Source organism: Rhipicephalus microplus, unplaced genomic scaffold (assembly GCF_043290135.1).
Source record: "Rhipicephalus microplus isolate Deutch F79 unplaced genomic scaffold, USDA_Rmic scaffold_25, whole genome shotgun sequence".
Taxonomy (NCBI): Eukaryota; Metazoa; Arthropoda; class Arachnida; order Ixodida; family Ixodidae; genus Rhipicephalus; species Rhipicephalus microplus.
The window spans coordinates 8,699,177-8,723,064 of record NW_027464598.1 but is presented as its reverse complement, the minus strand read 5'-3'; the positions used below and the strand labels follow the sequence as shown (position 1 = coordinate 8,723,064).

At 42.5% G+C, this 23,888-nt stretch overlaps 1 protein-coding gene across 1 annotated transcript in view; it reads left to right on the top strand.

Annotated features, from left to right (window-relative positions):
• The window catches only part of LOC142786544 (protein O-mannosyl-transferase TMTC1-like), a 62,926-nt gene that overhangs the window by 24,271 nt on the left and 14,767 nt on the right, over nt 1–23,888 (top strand). Inside the window, exons 2-8 of the mRNA XM_075884257.1 lie at nt 3,509–3,686; nt 4,920–4,993; nt 10,032–10,241; nt 11,066–11,144; nt 17,256–17,359; nt 18,588–18,789; nt 20,508–20,692. Of these exons, the coding sequence (XP_075740372.1) occupies nt 3,509–3,686; nt 4,920–4,993; nt 10,032–10,241; nt 11,066–11,144; nt 17,256–17,359; nt 18,588–18,789; nt 20,508–20,692 (1,032 nt within the window). The remainder of the gene's footprint in view (nt 1–3,508; nt 3,687–4,919; nt 4,994–10,031; nt 10,242–11,065; nt 11,145–17,255; nt 17,360–18,587; nt 18,790–20,507; nt 20,693–23,888) is intronic.

Sequence of the window (23,888 nt, the reverse complement as noted above, 5' to 3'; positions counted from 1 at the left end):
AACACATCGTTGAAAATCCGAAATGCGGGGTTTAAGACCTCGGGCATTCCATTGGAAAATTGATGCCTCTTTCACTTGTTTACGGAAGGGCTGCAGAGAAAGAGCCATGGTGTTTCTCTAGATTTGATAGCACCTGATTCAAAGCGTCAAATATTTGAAGAGCGCTGTGGGCAGCCGAAGTCTGAATATTGTTACACATGTGATAACAATATTATTCAGGAGTACTCGAATTGTCTTCATGAGGGTCTTAATCACGTCTATTATTTCGTTATCTTGGCTTTCATGACTTACTCGTTCTGAAGTAGTTTTCAGCGGGAGATGCTGCGGCTCTACTGGCAGTGTCATTGACGGCAGTGCAAGCCACGAGTCAGGGTCAATGTTTCTTGCGTCTTTCTGAGGATGCTTGTTGTTGGCACTTGTTGATGCTTGTGGTGGTGAGTGCGTGATATGGGGTAGTGGTGTATCCATGGCCTTGGCAGAGGATGTCTTAGGAGTTTTCCAATGGCGCGAACGCTGACGTCGCACTTTGGCAGCAGCCTCCCTGTGGGTGGAACCGTCTCTGGCCATATGCCTCAGCACTTGCATCTCCTTCTTCATATTTGGGCGCTGTTTTGATGACGCCTCGTGAAGACCTTGGTGATTGCCGCATTTGCGATGTCCCACCTGGCAGGCTTCCGTGTTGTGCGACTCCGAGCATCGGGAGCACACAGCAGAACTTGCGCAAACAGCACTCACGTGTTCTATTTTACAGCACTTCCAACACTGAAGATGTTTCGTTACGAACGGCTGTACTGTGTGTCGAAAATGACCAACTCTTACTTGAGTTGGGAGGCTGTCACCCTTGAAAACTAGTTTCACGCATCCTGAGTTCCCGAGACGGCGGGCTTGCAAGAATATAGTAGCTTCCGTCACTGGTTTGATTAGAGTGGGAAAATCAATATCGCTGATAGAAGTGTCGACGTCGTAGATAACGCCTGCCCTAGAGTCCTTGCCATCTGGTAGGGAGGAACGTACGTTGATGTTCCCCAGCACAATCACCTTGGTCAATACGTCGAGAGCAGTAAGTTGCGTAACGTCTACCGCCAGAACGTTCTTGCGGCCATTGATTCTCACGTCTGTTATTTGTCCCGGAACGGGCGCCTCAAGTGACATAGACGTTACCTGGCGATTAAGTCGGTTCATGCTGTCAGCGGCATTCAGCGGGACAAAAAAAATAGTGTGAACCGGCGGCTCTTGAATATTCGTGGTGGCCTTACTTTGGGAAGGAGATGTCGTAAGCAGCCTCCTCTTCGCATTGTGTATTCCCACGGGCACAAAGTCACTTTCATCGGAGCTCTCATCACTGGCCTTAGAGTATATGAGCGTGTCCTCACTGTTGACGTCACTTAGGTAGCCGGAGCGCTTTCTTAGAGTGGCCACAGATGACGCGGAACGTATGGGTGGAGGCCCTGGTGACTCTACGTTCATTTCCGCGGGCAGAAGAGCGGCTTCTTCCACAAGCACCAAAAAAAACGAGAAAAAATAACAGAGACTGAAACCCACGTTCCACTCAGGAAAAACTTCGTCTTCTTCCTTCAATTCATAGTATTCCTCAAAGGAAGAAAGAGAGCTTAATCACTTGCGTTACGCGACGTGAAATGTTACCAAAAAAAAAACAACTCGCATACGTATAAACAATGAGCAACGGTGAACTGTAACGTAAGAGTGATGGGGTCTTTTTTTGTAGCGGACACTATTCATTACCTGCTCACTGACCATTCGTTTCAGTTTCCAGGAGGTTGTGCCTGTCCCTTAATAATAATAGCTGGGCTGATACCTACTGAAACAACGATTGCTGAAACCAGTTCTTTGCGCCGTCTCGCGCGTGGTGTAAAGCCACTAAAATCGAGCATCACCGAAACTCAAAGGTGTACATTCAGGGCCCTTAGCAAGTTGGTGTCCATGCTAAAGCGGCTGAACGCATGGAGCCATGGGGAAAGGAATATCAGGTTCGAAAGCCTGGTTGCACTTGAACAGATCTTTTAGGTTTTGGTCACGGACGATGCTGATTTTTTGCTCAAAATGAAGGGCGGCGACTCTAATGACTGACGTTGGTGTATCGTAATAGTCCTCGTACAAAGGGGGTTACGCAACCTCGTGTATTCTTGAAAAGAATAAATGTAAGGACCCCAGAAGGAATTGAACCCACGCATTTCACTCTGCAATTCAGCATTTTACCAAAGCGCCGCGAGGTCTCGGAACTATTCTTCAAACAAAAGTTCGTGGAACGTGAGCTGTTTGTTGCCGTGCTGGCTATTCAATTTCGGATGCATTACATAAGTGTGTTTAGAAAAAACGTTGAACGATTTTGAGTACTTGATACTCAACTATTACATAACTACACCTACGATAAAGCCAGGACGTTTAGTTAACATCAATTTCAGTTGGGTACCGTGCTCTGAAGTTTAGTTGTGTAGCAGCGACCAGGTCTACAATCCTCGTGAGCACCAGCGCTTCACATTGGCTTATCGCTTCCAGTGTTGCTAATAGTTATGTTTCTGTTGGCATCATTGCGCAAGTGCAAATGACTCGTTATGTAAACATCTGCAACTCTTCAAGAGATTTCTGAGCGTGTGATATTTGTACACTTAATGTCGAGTCGCTTTAAAAAATTTATAACACGGTCACCTTCTCTCCACATGCTTCGTATAACACCGATTCCCAAGGTATGGGGAATCTGCCGAATTTATTTTCTGAAATATCTATCCTCATCAATGCCGCAGACCCACCTCTTAAGAACTTCTCAATAAAACAATCAAAAGCTTCATTGAAGAATCATCTGCAGAATCGCCAAATTGAATGTCTCGACTTATGCCGTACAGTTGGTACAGTGAAGCGTTACACCGGAAACAATAACCTGTGAGGCAGCTTATAACTGGCTTCAATCCAGTGTGCGGCGTCCCAAGCACTGCCTGAACGCGCCCACGCGATAGCGTGTTCTGGCCTTTGTAAAGGGCTGGGTAAGACGCGGTGGCCTCTCCCCCGCACAATCTCTCAGCAATCATGTGATGGCGTCAGGGAGCGAGATTCTGCAGACGCGCGTTGAACGCATGTTCTCCTGCTTGGCGTGGCGATGAACCCGCCTAGTGAGCTCCAACAAGAGTACGGGACGAGTAACAGCCCCACCGTGGTGGTCTAGTGGTTAGGGTATTCGGCTGCTGACCCGCAGGTCGCAGGATCGAATTCCGAATCCCGGCTGCAGCGGCTGTATTTCCGATGGAGACGGAAATGTTGTAAGCCCGTGTGCTCAGATTTGGGGGCACGTTAAAAAACCCCAGGTGGTCAAAATTTACGGAGCCCTCCACTACGGCGTCTCTCATAATGATATGGTGGTTTTGGGACGTTAAACCCTATATATCAATCAATCAATTAAGTCTACCTATGCGTTGCTTCACATGCTACTCATGGTTACTTTTATTGGGAATGGTGTTTTTTCTCCTGATGTGCATATTGATGTCTTCTCTCGCAGGGCCAACTACTACGTCCATGGGCGACAAGTGCGTGGCTACCACGTGGTCAACGTTGCCCTGCACTGCGCATGCTCAGTTTTGGTGGCCGTCGTCGCGCGCCGTGTGATAGGGATAACTGCGCTTCATGCATGCCTGTCCTCGTTGCTGTTCGCTGCTCATCCAGTGCACACCGAGGCGGTGAGTGTTCGCTGTGACGTTAAGACTCGGAAACTTTGAGCATGCCCTGATTCGAGTTACGAATATCGCATGCATTCTAGGTACTTGCATCAAATCTTGCACCAGTAAAGTTGTGTCCGAGAACAGGCGACCAGTTTGTCATGTTACCTTCATATTTAAAGAAAATAAATATGAGATTTGTCGTATCGTAGATGACTCAGAAATGAATTATTGTAAATCATGAAATAATGAAGATAATCAAAAGTGTCTGTTTTTAGTGGGACAAAACTATAGCGATACGAGCAGACTAGGAAGCGAAAGAACGCATAAGGTACATTATTTGTAGTCTTCATCTTCGGTGTGGCAATTATGGCAGAAACGATGTAAAGAAATAGGCGTGCATGAAGACTGAATTTGCCGTCGGTATACGAATCGAAGTTGAAACCTTTAGGTAACACGCCCTATATGCAGTAACACTTCAGCCAAGATGGCGGCAGTCAATCTGCCGTCGACAGGTATATATATATATATATATATATATATATATATATATATATATATATATATATATATATATATATGCGTGTAAACATGCCAGAGTTAGCCAGCGCCACGCGTAAAGAGTGAGTAGTTTAAATATTTTTCTAAAAGCATCAATATTACTACTATACACCTAAACTGACATGTCCAGTCCCTAGAAAAACACTTCAGTATCAACTCAATTACTTATATAATCTTCTCCAACATATATTGACATCGCATTTCCATTATCGTATAAAAAATATCAAATTGTAAGCCAGATCTGCACAGTAATATTATGAATGAATAGAACAGCTATGTCTTGAGAGTAAGCAAAGCCTCGTGTGACTCTATACAAAACACTTTACTTTTTAATATGATAACTGATAGTCAATCTCTGTGGCGTTCTAAAAGATCAGTCAGAATCAATGAAATCTACGACCGCGTGTGTGCAGGTGGCAAAGCAACGTTAACCTATTATTCCGTCTCACTCTTTCAGCCACATTGAGTGTATTACGAAGTCATGCAGTTGAAACAATTTGTATGCCAGATACACAAAATATTTACATTTAACGCTAAGCCACACTTAAGGTTGAAACCTATTTTTAGGGCAATTATCAAAATGACGATAATTTACAACACAAACTAGTGGGGTTTGATGGTGACGATGAGATTCTTGGACAGTCAGATGGGCTATGTACCATCGGCTTATTCATATCTGTCACCCTGTCGCAGGTGTCCAGCATAGTTGGCCGTGCCGAAGTGCTCTGCTGCCTCTTCTTTCTGCTGTCGTTCCTCTGCTACCACCGGTAAGACGACGTACAAAGGCCGAGGGGTCGTGCATTTGTATGAATGATAGTGATGCGCATGGTTAGTCTGCTACTGTAAGGTTAGGCAATGCCATGATATCATCTATGCTACAATCAAAGACACATACATTTTAAAAGCATGTATGTTTTCGTCGTATCGAAAAGAGTTGAATATCAAAAAGGAGGAGCTCTATCTATAGTGCAAAGACTTTGCCCCAACACACTTGCTTGTGCTCAGTTACACACAATAATCTCTTTTTCTATTTCGCAAGATAAAGATTGCCGGTGTTCGTATGACTAAATTTCTCACGCGAGAAATTTGAGTGAGGTCAGCTGATGACGCTGCACACAAAAAAAAGCTCCTTGCTCGGTATGTCGACGCATGACGTAACCTGTACTCAAAACTTCTAGTGGTGAACCTGTGGATAAGAAACACTTTGAAAGTCTACAGTGAACTGCAGCAAAAATAAAAAAAACAACACTGATGGTGAATTGTAGCCAATTAAGTAAGCACCTTCAGTGAAGTGTCTTAGGAAACATCATGTTTCTGCCTTGTTACGCAGCTTAAATACGAACGAAAATTTCCCTGAAAGAAAATATTCTAATCAATCTGGCACTTTTGCCCCGCCGCGGTGGTCCAGTGGATATAATACTCGGCTGCTGACGCGCAGGTAGCGGAATCGAATCCCGGATGTGGCGGCTGCATTTCCGATGGAAGCAGAACTGTTGTAGGCCCGTGTGCTCAGATTTGGGTGCACGCTAAAGAACCCCAGGTGGTCGAAATTTTCGGAGCCCTCCACTACGGCGTCTCTCATAATAATGTGGTGGTTTCGGGATGTTGAATGCCACATAACAATCAATCATCAATCTTCTACTTTTCGGAGCGTTTTACAGTATTCGTTATTCTTTATTTCTATTCTAAGTTGCAGAGATCTTATACAAATTTCCTAGAATCAGTCGTTGCGCAGCCGACTTACCTTGTAATATAGATTAAAAAATAACGCGTGCTTGAGACGTCTTTCTGCAGAAACCTTCAGGTCGAGCTTTTATAAATGAACTTCTTAGCCAATCTTTTACTGCAACCTGGAACCTGAACGTTTCAGGTTGAAAATGGTTCGGAATAGAATTGCGAAACCACTTTTAAATTGCTTTTTCAATTGCTTTAGGTCAAAATGGTGTTGTTCAATGGCTTTTCAGTGTATTGCCGCAATAAAAATGCCGTTTCTATGGATGTGCAGTTTAAGTTACAGATTTACTTACGGAAAGAATAAAACTCAAACGAGACAAACTTATGAAGAGACATGGACTTACTATTGGCGAATTGTCCACTTCTGTATTGCACAAATATGGTAGAAAGAAAGAAAAGACGACCTGTCTTTGATGCGGGCACTGTTTATATACTACGCAACTGATAAAAGATAGTGCCCATTTTTTTCGCAATTCTTTGCTATTCAAAATGCACAGGCGTAACCTATCTGGCCGTACATCACTATATTAGGCAGTGGTCCCCATTTTTTGGTATTATTTTGGCAAAAAGAGAATTCTCTATACTGGATTTCCGATAGCCCTTTGCGTGATGAAATTTTTCAGTGTAGGCTGTAGTTTTTTTTTTTATGATAACATTATGAAAACTGTTTTCTGAAGTAAGAGCTAGATCAACGTAAAAAAAGTGTAGTTGCTCATTTGTCTCACCAAAACTTTTTTACTTCTAACGTTGGAACGTTTTCTGACTTCTTTTATGCGAAGTCATAAAAGTCTTCGTTTATGCGAAGAAATGAGCGAGTGAAAAATGGCTCGTTTAAGCCAACAGCAAAACATGTAGAGAAATAATTGATTCTCACAACCTATTGCTCAAGAGATAGTTGTTAGGCATAAAACATTTCCCGATTTGATTTGATTGTAGTGGGATAGCCAGACAAAATGTTTCTATAATACATCATTACGAATGTTAATTTAAAAATGCATGAAATATGCCTACTTTATAAAAGAGGTGACTACATCAGCACGCGTATATTTCCAAGTATTTTTTGATATCCCGCTAAATGAAATTTAGTTTATCGCTTTATACCCTGTTAATTGATAGTCACTCAACTTCACCAGTTTTAATGATGTTGTTAAACCATTGCGCTGCAGCTTGGCAGGCTTACTACACAAAAAGAGGGCAATGGATGTTATCAAGCTGTGCGCCTAAGACGTCCAATTTTTTATAAGAGTGCAACAGCCTAAAATGACTGAGAAGAAGGCAGAATTTTACTGTAACAAAATGTCATCATTTCGCACGTCACTAGGAAGAATAAATGTTAGTTCACAAATTCAAATGAACTCAACCCGGTGTGGTTGAATTAAAAGAAAACTTGCGTCACCGACAGCGTCACCGTCAACATCTCTGCAGTGTAGCTTGGCCACTGCAGCTTGGCTTTGCGTGAGAGGCAACACGCTATCACTGAAACAATTGTGCGCGCCACTACTAATTATCATTCGAAAACTACGGTACCATTACGAGGGGTGCTCTAGAGGGCTTTGTATATTTCCACCACACGGGGTTATTTAACATCCAGCTAAATTCCAGCTCATGGGCATCAAGCATTTTCCGCCTCCTACGAAAATAAGATTGCCGCAACCTTCGGTTCAGCATTCGAGCACCATAGACAGATTTCCAAGGAGGGTTGGGTTGCGAGTCTCGGAAGTTGCTTCTAGTGTCTTTGTGCAACTGACTGGGCATGCGCATGTGTGCAACGTCACACTCATTCAGATCGTTCCGTTGGTTTATCTTGTTTTCTTCTTTCTTCTCATATTTGCTTAATTCTTCATCAATATACTCATTCTACCGAACAAAAATTTAACTTCAAATTCCGCGCGAAATGTTTATAATAACGTCTGACTTAGCTTCTATACCTGGATGTATAATGACCATATCAGATTCAGAATATGGAATAGCATGCGCAAACCTTGCACCAAAACGCATTCTGGTGATTTCACATTAAGCCTTAAGTGTGAGTCAAGCCATTGCATTTGCGAATTAAATGAGAGTTGAGTGTACACACGTTTGATAGCATTTAACTCGGGAAGTACGAACAGCCATAATGTAATCGAGCGACTTAGCGTTACTAACCTTATTAGTGCTGCTTTGCAGCTGTCAGCCAACAAGAAACTACGAAAGAAAACGTTAAGTGATAGCGTTCGCATATATATGCCTACGCGAAAATGCTTTCAAATGTTTGCATCAGCTGCGGCCTCATTGACGCGCTTTTGATCGCAGCGTAGTCCTCATAAGGCGTGGTATTGAAGGCGTACTCAGCATTAAGAGAACGATTGCCCAGCTACAATGTTGCCGATGTGAGCATACGTTTGTTTCGGAAAAAAAGGTTACTGGCTTGCATGAGAGCTGCCAAGGCGCATGCTCTATCAGCAGTCTTGTTAGTTGGCTGTAGAGGCTGACGCGCACTTTCATGCATTAGCGTTTACTTTTTGCGTTAAGTACAACTGATTTGTGAGAATAATCGGCGGGTACAGTGCAGGGCTCGTTAGCAACTGTATATTGCGTGAGTATCGAAACCTAATCACCGCCGTCATTTAGAAAAGATACTTTGGGTTTCTAATAAGAACAGTGCCAAATCTTCAAAGTGTGTTATCAGTATTTTGCAAAAAAAAATGGTTAGCCCTTTACTCATTTGTTTTATTTTGTCAAGACATAGTGATATAGAGACGGATATGTGTAGGATAAGTATGAACCTGGTCTGCTGTGATGCTTGAGATATCTTCGTTTTATACTTCTGCACGAAAAATATCATAGCACTCGAAATGAGCCAACATCAAAATACAGTGAAGGGTCACGTGTTTTCATAAGTAGCCTATAGCATGATTAGCACAGTGGTACGGATGGTGATGCTTCGTGGTAATAAGTGTTGCTGATGAAAATCTACATTGGCATTAGCTGTTTTCACATTTTTAATGACAGTCTGTCGTTAGAGGACTCAATTATCGACAATTACAACAAAACAGGTTCTTCCCTGGCAGACTGCATGACCGCGTGAAAATTCTAAATTACTGAAATTTGAAGCAGGCGACGTTAACCTGAGAATCTCAGAAATTCATTTTGAAGTTCGAAGTTTGAAGTTTGAAGTTTAAGTTTGAAGTTTGAAGTTTATTTTATTTCTCTCTGATACAGAAAGAGGAGTTAGAGCTAAAGGCCGTATTGCCTGACAGAGGCTCCCACTCCCATGCGCATTCTGCATGCGTGTACATGTTCGCATGCGATGCGAGTATACAAACAATAAAGCAACCAGAAAAATCAAAACATGCATGTACATAATTGTCACTGCAAATAAAGCATTACAGGTAGCATTGAAAGAATTGTGATCTTAGCCAAAAGGCCGAGAAGCGATACAGGTAGACATCATACATGAAAACTGTTCATGAAAACAAACATATCATACAGACACTCCAAGAACCTATACGTATTAAATTGTGAACTTTCAAAGTGTAGCACAAACTGTATATGTGGTACACGTAGAAAATTAGACAGATATATTTTATTGATAAGTTATCGTGGAATGTAACAGAAAGTTCTCAGATATAGTTTTCAGATATGATGTCTGCTTACGTTTTCCTTTCCAGTGTAAATAGGGTAGTTTCGGCGTTTCATCATCTTTCTGAACTTTGCTACGTGATTCTCAATTTCGCACTGCTAAAAACTTTCCGCACGGCATGTTGCTCTTTTTATGCCATGTTGGTAGTGAAGCCAGTGAAGCTACACATATTGCATTTTTCATTCTGTCATCCCCCCCCCCCCTTCCCAATCAGTAAATGTTCGCTTTCCTACAAATGTACCTACGTGGGGAAAATAAACCAAATCTTAAATCTCATAGGTTAGGTGGTTGAGTTGTCCCACAAACTTCTCCTCACAATTTGTTGTAGACAGCGTGCTGTTAACAAAATGTTTCGAAATACTCGTGTTGTTCTCGCAAACAGATATGATTGGGTAGAATATGAGGCAGTTTAGAGAAGTGCACTCTATTTTATTTTTTCACCGCAACAGCTGCCGACTTTCTCGAGATGTCCAAAGGAGTCATGGACAGTCAAAATGGCTCGCAGCTAGTGGTCTACTATCCTTATGTGCGCTGCTTTCCAAAGAGCAAGGCATCACAGTTCTGCCGCTGTGCATGGCTTTCAGGATAAGCACATTAGTGCGGGATTCTATGCACACAGCAAAAGAGATGCAACGCCGCAAAGCTGGATGCTGGACGTGGTAAGTTCTTTTACTATTTACAGTTTCTTGTGCTGAAATACATGATGATGCTTTCTTTACTGCATGTAGCGCACTGTGATTACTAGTTGGTCATTTCCTACGCTCAAGCATGCAACCTTAATTAGGGTATTCATAGCTTCACGAAAGTCTGTACAAATCATTCGCTGCTCCTTAACTAACTCGTGCATTTAATCAAGTGTTCAGAGTTCACTTCGAATTGACTGAAAAAAATGTTTATGTATGAGAGATGACAGAAAAAACCTTCATAAGAATGCATTAGTGTTAGTGGGGTTCCGATTTGAAACTGAATCAAACAGTGCATCAGAGAACGTTTGTAAAAGACAGCAAGGTGAGAGTAATTTACAAGGTTGTTCTCCCTTTTGTCCTATCTGATGAACTGCTTGATTAAGCTTTATCACAAAGCTTAGCGTAATGTTTTCAGTGCCGTTTTCGCACTGTGGTAGCTATATTCTTGGGCAACAGAAGACAACCCTCGTGTTGTTGTAGCTTTGCTTCAGAGTTGTAGAAACAGATTAGCTGGCTTTGTTTCATACTGAACATGCAGGCCTAAACTTCTGGTTGGCAGATTTTGCAGCCTCATGTTTTATGGAGATAAATCGCGTTTCCGTCAAACCCTCGACTTCAAGGCAAGCCATAGTACTTCCAATCGAAGTAGATATAATTGGTGATCTCAAACAGCGTTGTTGCATTGTATTACACCAGCGCCACTGAGTGTATCTTTGAGAAAGTGCAAGACATGTACATATAAAATTTAACGACCACACTTTCGAACACCTGAAAAAGTACGTGTAACTGACTTTCAGGCCAGTCTGCAGGTACTGCATACGAAGTATTGCCTACCGATGCATCACCGATTCAGAGCTTGTGGCTCTCACGACACTGGTAAGTGATCCATTGCTTCACATTTACCTGCGTGGTATTAAAGTTCTCAACGTAGATATCTGGACATCTGTAATTATGTGGTAACTCTCAAACTAGCTAAGAGACATTTTGAAGTGTTCAACGAAAGACCGTTACGCTTTTCTTCCCTTACACTTGAAAAACGCGAAAAAATTTATGTATATTTACAACTGACATATCCAATGAAGTGCTGAAGGTTATAGGTCAAGTGAAGCGTACCCATATTACTTCTGTCTATAGCTAGTTCGTGCGTGGAGTGGTGTACTTGCAGCTATGGTGCAGAAAAATATGTAGTATAAACGTGTGCACGCGAGCACTGCTAGACAAAACGAAGACGTTGAAACCAGATACGGCGTTTGGTCTGGTTTCCTTGCCGATCAATAGGTTTTTTTACTGTGCGGTGCCGAAACCGGGAACCACAGTAGGACGGCAAGAAAGAACGGATTGAGCAACACCAGCTATCAGCGTTTCGAAATCTACCTCACGTAAAGTATGAAAGTGGCGTACGCAGCCTCCGACCACTTTGCGATACCACTCAGCTCAACGTATGCTGTCTTACTGCGCTAAACATACCAACGGTCACTTTTTCTTAATTGCTCATAGACCTTCTACGAGAATCTTCGCCACATGGTATCGTACTGACGTGCACACGAGCAAAGCGCGGCCATGCTTTAAGACACGAGCCTTCTACGAATGCCTTAGACGCAGTTCTAACAGCTGCAACCTCTAATTCAAAATTGAAAGAGCTGCTTACCTTCGCACGCATTGAAACAGATAGAAATCCGGATCAACGTCAGCCATTTTCAGAATGACCACTCATTGACTACACTCTTAGTCATCATAAAGGTCGAGGCGGCAGCACCGCTTCGGTACCGCACAGCACATCGAACAGCTAGAGCTAGTGTTTTTTCTGCAAATCGAAAAAAAAAACACGGTACACGCGCCTGTGATGTGAACCTCTCGCTCGACTCTAAGAAAGGAATACTGACGAAAGACAACCGCTGCTATCAATGCACGTCCCGAGGCCATCAGGCACGTTCTTTTCCACGTCAAACGTACGAGTTCAGCTTGTCATGGAAGGCGCACATCAAGTAAGGGGGACCCTCACTGCATAAGTAAATTGGCTTCAGTGGAAACGTCATTACAAGCAGAGGTTTCAGGATGAACAAGAAGGACGTCACACTCAGTGATGCTATGCGCCAAGAATTCTTCAAGTGGTTGCGCGAAGACAGACACAGGAGTGCATCGGCAGATCTTTCACGCCTTTGTCGTCAACGGTAACAGATGCAGCTACAACCGAGAGATTCTCGTTGTAGGAAGCTAGAGATCATACATCACCGAAGTTCTAGCTGAAAAAAATGCAACTCAATCTGCTGGAAAAAACTAGATCTTTATTTAAAACGTTTGACATCGTTTCTCCAACTTCTGCGGGGCAACGAAATATTTTTTTTAATTTCCCTTGCGTAGCCTACACCATTCTCAAAGCCACACCATTCGGGTCATTGTCGTACCGTTTATCTGTGACGACATTACTTTGCCGACATGTGATGGCTACCTAACACAGAAGTCGCGTCACAAAGAAAAAGGTATTGCTGATAAAAATAACTCAACTGAGGCGGAGACTGTGACTGGCATCAGCTTGTTGATTGGAGCTGACCACCTGTGGATAATTATTACAGGAGAAAAATGAGAAGCAAGGATATTCCAGGATTTTCGACAATAAACACGGCACTTGGCTGGACAATTAGTGCAAGGGCCCAGTCATCAAAGTACCTCTCTTAGTGATTTGATTTATTATGTGGGGCTCAACGTCCCAAAACCACCAAATAATGATGAGAGACGCCGTAGTGGACGGCTCCGGAAATTTTGAAAACCAGGGTCCTCTAACGCGCACCCAAATCTGAGCACACGGGCCTATAGCCTTTTCGCCTCCATTGAAAATGCAGCTGCCGTAGCCAGGATTCACTCCCGTTACCTGCAGGTCAGCAGCCGAGTTCCTCAGGCACTAGACCACCTAGGTGAGAAAAGTACCACTTTTGACGGTGACACTAAACCCGTAGTCTGTGTACTAAGAGTCGAAACGATCAGCGTCAATGAATCAACATCACGGATTCCACGATAATTCTGCCAGCTTGTAGCAGTGGACGTCAGAGATCCTGGAGAACGACACTGATAATAGCTCACTGCAGGCATCCGAAAAATGACCTGCGCAGAAAAAGTGTCACATTGTTGCCAAAATGGCAAAGCAATGAATGCGATTGCACCACATTGAAATGTTTTACGAAGCAAGGCTATAGCATTTTCCGCAGCAATAATATTTGTAGTAAACATGCGCTTGCCAAGTAACCAAGTTTCCTGCGGCGTGGTCACAGTAGATGATCACAACAAGAACCATGCGTAGTGACGGGGCTGTTGAGAAGCGCCTCCCGTGGGCAGCGCATGCTGGCACTAAGGGCCATACGTCGCGTGTCACCACTGGTGACAGTTTGTTTTGTGCCGAGCGCATCTATATGCGAACTGCCACTCCTGGTACACTTTTGGCACCGTTGTTTTGTGTTGATCAATGTGTACGATTGGGTCAGTTGGTGATACAAGATCTAAGAGTACTACACGGTAGAAAACAGGAACGGGAAAAAGACGCTTGTCCTTCTCTTTTTCCCATCCGTGTTTTCTACCGCGTAGTACTTTTAGTTCGTGTTGATAGCAGGAGCTCCGGCCTACTGTGGGAGAAAGAGCGGCGCGCTGTTGACAGTTAATACTGAGGAGCACACAGCAAAAAACGAGACGAAGAAAGATTGAACACACGAGACAGTGCTTGTGTCGTGTGTTCTATTTTTCTCCATCCCGTTTTTCACGCTGTTTTCCTCAGATCATGTACCAACTGGCCCTTCAAGAAGCCCTTCTGCCAACAGTAGTTACGTGAAAGCGCATCTACTTTCATACTTATAACCTTGCGCCAACACCGAAGTTTTTCTTCTGCATATAAGCCACAAGGTTATAAGACAACCGACGTAAACATCGAGCGACGGAAAAATCTAGCCGAGACAGTCTATTTAATTGCTATCGCAATAAAACAGGAGTACTGTGGAAAAACCTCAAATAGACGGCTCGAAACAGCCACTTGAAACAAACCATGTTGGCATGCTCAGACGTGCCCTAAAACTGGCAGATCAAGTGGTTATTCAGTGAAGGATTATTGGTACAATACGACACAGCCCTTCGGCAATAATTCAAGTTAAGACATGCTTAAGTGGTGCCTGAGAACGCTTTAATAGACCACGCTTTATTCTATATGTACATCGAGAAGTTATAGGAAAAGAATCTCTTACTATGAAGTTCAACGTCATAGTCGACACATCGTCACAAGTTCAAGGCTTCCCATTCGTCAACGACTACCTTGATAAAATGCTGATTCTTAATCCAAAGGAGGACGTTTCCGTCAATGTGAACCTGAAAGCTCATGTACATTTGAACCTACTGGAGCACCATACTATGAATTGTCTTGTGGGATTTATGCCAACGCCTTCTGGTTTCCACTGTACGGTAGAAACGCGCCCGCAACGCTGTGTTTTGATAAAGCACTCCCACTTGTAGCAGGATCGATAAACTTTCAAGACATCCTGAATTGCCAACGGCTTCTCAACTTGCCTAATTTATTGGTCGTGACGTGTCGTTAAGATTTGAAGACTTTGCTTGATGCATCTTGCTAGGATTGTTGGTGGAACATACTCTTCCAATCCAAGTCATTATTAGGCAAGGGGCTGGGAAAATTAAAGTTCAAAAGTAATAAAGCTAAAACTGTACAACTGGCGGACGACTTCGGAGCTCCAAGTGCTCAGACTGCTCGACATGACAGGAAGAAGCTGAGTTACCGTCGAAAGTTGCTAGATCGCCGGTGTATGTGGTGAAAAAAACAAAACGATGCCCACTGGTATTCATCTTTGCTCAGCATATCTTAGAAGTGATCTTCAAGCGTATAATGTAGCTATCGTCGAGTAGTCCGGCAGCTGTACAAGTTCGTGGTCCTTAGTCCAGTTTCTCTTGATTTCGGTTGAGGTGGAATCATCCAAGCTTGACTAGTGACATCTCTAGAACGCATGGTTTCTTTAGAAGACCCATGAATTTTACAAGCTCTAGTCATGACTGGGAGGCGGGAGTATATTTAAATAGATGAAGTAGTATAAGCGTGTGCAGGCGAGCACTAGCTGCTAGAGGAGAAGTTGAAATCATGAAGGGCGTTCGGTGTGGGTTCTTCGTCGATCGATAGCTTTAGTTACACGTGATATGGGTGATACGCAAATTACTATCGCTGTACTACTATGCAGATTATATTTGAACATGAAAAAATATATATAGCATGAAAAGGCAGTTTTCCATTTCAAGTCTATAGTATGGGCCCCGACACTGTAATTTATTGATGGTCTTGCCGACGTCTCAAGCAGGAACGCACTTATCTGCAGTTCACTTGTGAATTCGACAGAAAGTTAACCGAAATGTGTGTCGATTTGCGGCAGCTCACTCGTTTAAGAGCCGGCCCTATGTTACTCTCAGATTCTTTTGAAAGGAAAATTGCTCAGTCGTGCTTCACAGGCTGTAAACCAGTTTTATTACACGTCTTATTCCTGTGATAACGATGGTATTATGGGAGTAAAAAGTTTTTATATGAAGTCACCATTGGCGCTATGTATGATCTTTGCTGGCCCATATTTACAGCGTGCTAAGAACTTGTATTCTCTCCCACATGCATATACAAAATAACGAAACCGACAATTTATCCTGGCACGTATAGACATCAGTCTCACAACTCTCTGCTCAGTGTAAATATCATATGTAGAATTTCACGAGTGAGAACCACGAAATTAATGAGTCACGTTGAGCCCTGAATGTTTCGATCATCGAGTGTTCATTTACGTGGAACTGACATCACACAGTTGCCTACGCAGGTGCCAGACTATTCGCCTGCATTTAACTGCGACGTTTCAGCCGGGATTGATCTTTCGTGTCAGCAGACAAGCTCTGTAATCGCTGTAAAACCAGGTGAAATGGCTTTACTGGTCACGAATACTAGCTAACAAACGCTACTCACTAGCGTAGTACAAAAGGAATAGGGCCCCTGGCAGTGCGTATGCAGATTTCTTATCTCGTATGTGGTCTACACGCTTTTCTAAAGCAACGAATGGCGATCGATAAATGGCGCAGTTTGGAACAATCTGCGAATAGGTCTGCCTCGAATCAGAACAATAGCGTTGCGACGCTGTGCAAGAGTGATAGAACAAATCGAAACAGTCTCTAATGTTTTCGTCAAGCTTCCCTTGGTGAGTACGCGTCCACGCGTACTTATATGCTCTGGATCTTGCTTTCTTGTATGGCCAGTATGCGCTAGTGATGCGTAGTCACTTCCTGAAATTTGTAAGAATAGCACGGCGATATCACAATTCTCGATCCTTTCTAGCTCGCCATACTTTTCCGTGTTCCCTCGCTCTACGTTGACGCAACAGTGGAAACGAGACTGTTTAGCATTAAATCCAGTGTGTGGCCGGCATCATTGGTTTTTAAAGTAACCGTGTTTTTTGGTAACGAAAACTTCAGAAAGATGCAGGTCAACAAGACAATGAAAATATTGATAATCACAGTGATTACTATAAACGGGCTGCCTCATAAAGTGCAATGCTGTCACTACAAAAATGTGAGTGAAGTGCCGGCAAATAAAAGTAAAGGGCTTACTGTTTTTTTTTTCAAGAAATCATTAGGTTCTCTCAAAATGAAGGTAGGTCTGCCAGCAAGCAAACAGTTTCGTCCGTATAACTCATGACTTCCAACCGGATAGCGTCCGACCCACCAAGGCTCTGTACCTCTATTTATTCCTTCACATGACGTATATTCATGAACTGTGTAGCTTTTTGATGTGAGAAACGTCTACTAGTTTAGTCCATAGACTAGCGCAACTTCCCGGTTGATGGAAATTGTTGTCTTGCATGAAATTACAAAATTCATGACGTTTTTAAAACAATTGCTGGCAGAAACTAAAGCAAGAAAAGTGCTAAACAATAACATCTATTGCGCTAATATCTCGTCTTTTATTTTTCTGTGCAGACGATATTGCTCCTATGCTTCAGAATATGCATTCTTCAAGGCAGCTTACCTGAATTTTTTGAGATGGACAACCCTGCGGCCTTCTCCTCGATGCGCACAACCAGGTGAACATTCCTTTCAAATATGACTAATGGTAGTAATACCGTATCCTAAATCATTAGGTTTCATCGAAAATGCAATACCGACTTATAACTCTTATTATACCCCTTTCTTATCAGCAAGTGTACTTTTCTGCACTGTACATCACCTCCACTAATGTCAGCATCTTTCAGGTAGAGGCGAACTTCTAGTTAGTTGCACGCGCTGCAGCTTGTCGGTAACGCCTGTTTATGTCAAGAGAGGAAAGTCAATATTTTTGATGTCCTGGCGCAATTAAACTGCGCACAAAAACCTCTTTGCAGTAACTGCCTATCCACCATTAGCTTTATTAGCTTGCTTCACAAATATGAAAAATGTCTATTGTATCACCGTATCGCCGACCCATCGCTTAATAAAATATTTGAGATCTGCGATCTTTATTTAGGGGCAAGCGGTTCCTTGTATAGAAAAGAACAAGATTGCATTAGTGTCAATAGTCGAAAACTGAATTCTTACAATGTTTTTCCTCGCAGTAATTATGAAGTCCCGTATCCCGTATTTCGAACTTTCAGAACATATATAAAAAAGTGGCGAAAGGTCACAGAAATAAAGTTAAGATCTCTAAACGCAAGTCTTGCGTTACTTGGTATAAGAGTTTACTTTCAAATGATAGAGAGGTAGAGCATTATGAAAGGACAAGCATTTTAAATTGCGCATCGTGAATCATTGTTCATTAGTCCACTGTTGAGTCCGCGATGGCGAACATGATGTTTCAAAATAAAAGATTCAGGAAGAAAAGGTCACGCAAAAAAAACGACCAAACAAAATTGGGGATGGAGGAACGTGATAAAAATGTAGTGCAGAACATTTATGCATGTTTAAATATTGACTGCACAGTTCCTAGTAAACTTTGGTTTCTTAGTTAACATTTTTCATATATATACTGCAGCTTTTATTACTTTTCTAACGTATATATCTGTGTATAGATAGCGTTTTGGTTGGTAAAAATACTCTAGAGTATTTTTGGTACTACCAACTTCAAAAAAAAAACAATACTCGAGCAAAAATTTATGCTCAATCACTGCCACGTACATAAAAAATTTACCACATGCTTACATCTTAAATTCACTTCACAAAGAGTACAGAGCGTGTTGGCAGCACTGCACAAACAATATTAGGTGACGACGCTCGTTTTAGGATAAGCCTTGCAAATGCGTGTCGCCCATTCTGATCCCTTCCTTTTCTTTACGACAGGCTACTAACTTACAGCTACTTGTGTGCCTTCAATGCCTGGCTGTTGCTGTGTCCACGTACCCTGTCATACGATTGGCAGATGGGCAGCATACCTCTCGTGACATCACCGTGCGACTGCAGAAACATAGCTACACTGGCGCTACTCATTTCACTATTGGCTCTTGTCTGGCGGATTTTGACGAGATTGAAAAGAAAAAGCAGCGTGAGTTGCCATTACGTTTTATAATTCTCATTCTGTGGCCCTTGCCTAGAAACGGAGTAGCAATGAGTTAACTTCAATTTCATGTATGTTTTTTTGGGGGGAGGGGGTGGCACTGGAATGTCAATTTTTGTGTTGATCATGGTGCTACTAAAATCATGCCTTCACTTAACTGTTGCTCTATATTTCCTCCATGAAAACGTTTAATTATTATGTTTGTTTCGCTGGGTCAAACAAACCCGCATTTCCACTACGTAAAGCACTATATGGCGTCGGTTTACGAGAAACCATCACGAGATCAACCACTATTACCATCACGAGGTCAACGTGTAGTCGGTCTTGTAGCGAGCGTGTAGCCAACATGCATTCAGTCCAGCTGGCCAGTTTGCTTATTCTGCGCACAACTGAGAGAAATGGCGTTTAAGCCTGCTTGCGCAAATTTTCTGTATAGTATGTTTTAGGGAAGCTCGACATTGCTATATTTATTCGCAGTCGATTCTTCGATACTTGTCCTTCAAGAGGGTCACGAGATAAATCGTCCATTAGCTGGGTTTTTGTAAAACCGGCCAACAAGTTTCCCCATAACTGGACCAGTAGTCTCAAGAGTACATTTATACACTGCTTCACTCTTCTGTCTTGAAGAAAATAAATGAATGAAGGTTAATGGCTATGCACATACATTTGTAATGGGGCGAACTTTTGTTTCCTTGTGTTCTTCACTATTTTATGTTCTCTACCATAAAAAAATTCATGTCACAGAATTTTCTCAAAAATAGTATATTGGCCGTTCTGGCAGTAAGACAGTCAGTGATTTCAATAAGACCGATTAAACATTCACAACCATAAACTTTTAGTGGGCTTGCTCATCATAAAAGCAAAAACGACACCTTTAATACCTGAGATGAAAGCAACATTTAAAGGCAAAAGTAATTATGAAGGCAGAGTGTGCAAACGAAAACACAAATAAAGGAAACAAGACAACACAAACGCCTTCTGGTCCCTTCTGTTGCGTCCCATTCTGCACGTGTTACCTTCTTCTATGATAAGTCCTTACTGATTAGTTCGACTTTCTGACACTTTAAGTATTACCTTTAACATATGTACACGTGTGCGTGAGTGTATTTGTGTTCTTGCATGTGTGTGTCTTCAGGCGAAACATTTAAGGGGCGAAGTCCCTTAAGGCGTGTTTAGCTCGTCACCTGTATGTATGCACGTATGTAGTAACCACCTCAAAGCATATCCACGAAGTGAATGATGATGAGTGGGGTAAAGCTTCGGGGGGTTTCATCGGCAAACAGTAAATCATCCGCCACCTGCGTCTGTCCGTCATCTGTCTGTTTGTTTGACACACGGAGGAGCACACGCACGGATGAATGCACGGATGGAGGGATGGACGGACGCAAGGACGAACACACGGATGAACGCATGGCCACATGGACAAATGGATAAATGGACGTACGGACGGATGCGCGGACAGACAGACGCACGGATAGACGAATGAATGCACGGACAGACGCATTGACGGACGGAAGCAACAACGAACGGATGGACGCGAGCACTGACAAACTGACGGACGCTTCGCCCCACTCATCATCATTCACTCCGTGGATATGGTGTGATTTTTCGTAACCATAAACTGTGCGCCGTTGTCATCGATATCAGCATGATAGGATTGTTTGAGAACTTTAAGCGATTGGTATCATTTTATGTGACGCATGAAGCCTGCCATTGGATCAAAAGAACAACTACTACAACACTGTTACTACAACAAGACTGAGCAACTGCGTGACCCTTCATTAAGACTACTGGTGCCCCTGCTCCTGACTGTGCTGCCATTCCTTCCGGCGTCCAACCTGTTCGTGACCGTTGGCTTCGTCGTAGCTGAGAGAGTCCTCTACATTCCCAGGTACGGAATACTTTTTTAACTGCGCACATGATAGTAATCGCATGTGTACCTATGATAGCGGATAACGAATGGTGTTCAAAAGGCGGAATGATACGATTGAATCTGATATGTAAAAAATAACTTTTATATATGAATTGAACCGTGCAAATACGTCTTTCAAGAAGACGTTGCAGCCCTCACCTAGTGGCGAAAGGCTGCAACTATCAGTGAAACTACTTTTTTACCAAGCTTATGCTAGTAATGCCAAATATTTGCGAGATATCCTATGTTTTCGCTAGTAGTACTAAGTATGCCCAGACATGCCTTGACATGTCCCGTTCCAATCTGTTACCTGACGTGATTTTAGTCAGGTCACCCTACTGTTATGTGGTTTATGAAGGTAACATGCCAAGTGAGTAGCGATAACGAGTTTTATATATGACGGCAACATTTGACGTAACTGACTGTGATTCGATGCAGCCTGATATCAGCGACCCGACTAACTGCTACGTCTTTTCAGTCATGCGACTAGGCGTAGCACGATTTTTGGTGACGCGAGTGTTTTTCAATAAATACAGACAAAGATAGGTGACGTGAGCGTTCATTCATGTGACTTTGTTACGTGGTTATAGTTAGGTGAGCGAGCTTTAGGTGATGTTACGCAATTTTAGTCACGTGACAGATTATATTGTGAAGGTATATAATATTGAGTCACCTAACAGACTCGCCCGTCTTAGGTTTTCCATTCCACATCAGAAAAAAAACTCAGCGATCGTGCTATGGGAGCGAAGCGAAAGTTAAAAGATATTGAGCAAGCGTGTACCTGTTCAGAGTTATCATTCCTGTTTGCACTATCTGGACAAGGAAAAGCTTAAAGAGCTCCGCGCTGGAAAATAGAAAATATGTTTGCGAACAGTCAAACTTTCATTTTCGACATAGTCACCTCACTCTGTGAACAATTTGACACCGCATTCACTAAGAAGCGCGCGGATAATAGCGAAGCATATAAACAATAATTAGAATAAGTAGCGGAATGCAAAACTTTATAACTCTGGCAAGTGGGTTCATTTCATGCAGTGTGTACGCCATCGCCGATGGGCACTTTATTTAATTCCTATATACCTTCAAAAGGGCTTTTCGGGCAGTGAATACCTTTGCCACATTAACACTAAATATACAACGAAGCACCCTTTACAAGCAACTCCACAACGATCACAATTATAGAGAAAGCTTGTGAAGAAGTGGAAACGCTGAACTGTTGTCATATTAGTCTCACGCGGAAGAGCCAAGTAACAGTTTAACATGTCTTCTTTATTCGTGAAAAAATTTAGGAATGCGACAACGTTTACTTCAACACAACAGACGAACAAAATAACCATCCTCAATCTTAATCGCCGCTTTGATGCATTGCTGGACTCAGCGTAATTCGCGTTTCGTATGAAACTGACATTTTAATTGAATATTTTTAATACCTATGCAAACATATTGTTGTTTATTTCGTTTTTCATTTTATAAGATTTTTTCGTTGGGGGGTGCAACTGTTTTTTATGGGCAGCTGACGCAAGATTTTCCTGCTCTCTTCTCGAAATACGATGCTTCTCATGATCAAGCAAACAAAATGGGGAACGTAGCGTTTGTCTCCTGTGAACAAGCTTGTTGGCCTACTTGCGTTATATATGAGCTTCCATGTTTCTAAAGCTTCACAACATAGATCCCAACCTATGTGTCTGTGTTGATGCCTTGTACCCCGCGTTAATTTCAACAGCGCAAGTTAAAAACACACGTACATAGGAAATGCAAGATGTCTAAACAGTAAGTGTCGCTGCAGCGATACCTTCTGTTCAAGGACTCTTTCATCGCTTTAAGTTACCATGTTGCCCTGTACCTCTAAAGTTCAGAGCAACTTGGGAACTTTGCATATTCACGGGAGGTGTGGGTTTCGGAGGCATTTGAATTGCCTCTGTTGGACGTACTCAAGAGGAAGCTTGCTCTAACATACAGACAAGCACTTGTAAATGTTTCTGCGTCTTCAGTCAAACTACTGTCACACGAAGAACTGCAACGCACCTTGTTTTTTAACGCCTGATTCACCGTCTTGGTTCCTACATCGATATCACGTAAACTTCACGAGCACGAAGTGCGCTAAATTTTATTCCGCGGTGTTCTGTGAACATATTAGAATTTTCGACACGTTCTTTGACGTGGTCGTGTTTCTCCATTCTGTATGACGTTCAACCAGCAATTTCACTGCCGCAATTTGTTGTGTACACGCACGCACAAATCGCTTCGTAACTTCTTCAAAGATAGTGAAAATGCAAACAGCTCTTTTGCGAACAAATATATAAAGCGGTTTGTATCTTCATATCCAGAAAAAAAAAGAGGATAAGCCTTTTTTTCTACATGATGTCAATTCCTAGGTAAGTGCATCCTCAGCTGTTTTAGTAATTTCCCGGTATGGTCGTTCGGCGCTGTCACTGTCATTCTCTTTCCTCTTGCGAGTCCCTGCATACGTATTTTTGGGACAATATATTTTCTACTCTGTGCAGTAAGATATTCGCTTACTGCAGTTTCATTATTACTGAAACTCTTCAGCAGCGTTCCACGCAGATGGTATTTTGCTGTGTCAAACCAACTTGCGCTTGCATTGCCAACGAAAGCATACGATACACTGCTCAGTACCTATTCTTGTGGGTTTGGAAAAAGGCGCTTAACAATTTAGAGTACTCGGTACTCTACTATGGGAGAGCTGAAAGGCGTTCCCTGGGCATCACCACCTAAAGGAGGGTGCGGAGATATTTCGCCGCATATTCGATTGCAGTTAGTCTTGTGTGTGCATTCACACACTCTTTTCGCTGATTTCTGTTATTTGGAGCACACAGCCTTGGAACTGATTATTACCCCTACTCCCCCTTGTTAGTCCTAACGACTCCATTCTCTCCTACCTGCTAATTGCTATAAAAATCACTTATGACTTCGTTTGGTTGTTGGGCAATCTGAGAAAAACAGAAGAATATTCAGATTTTTATTTAGCTATTCAATTTTTTTTTACTACACCAATTCTGTATTCTTTGCACTAATGCCTCTAATACTGAGATCAAGCTTTTTATTTCTATATACAGCGTGATTGTATAACAAACATAAGTGAAAGGCGGTAACATGGAAATAATGGCATGCATGTCACGCACTGCATGGCTTCTTACTCTCTCCACGCATGGTG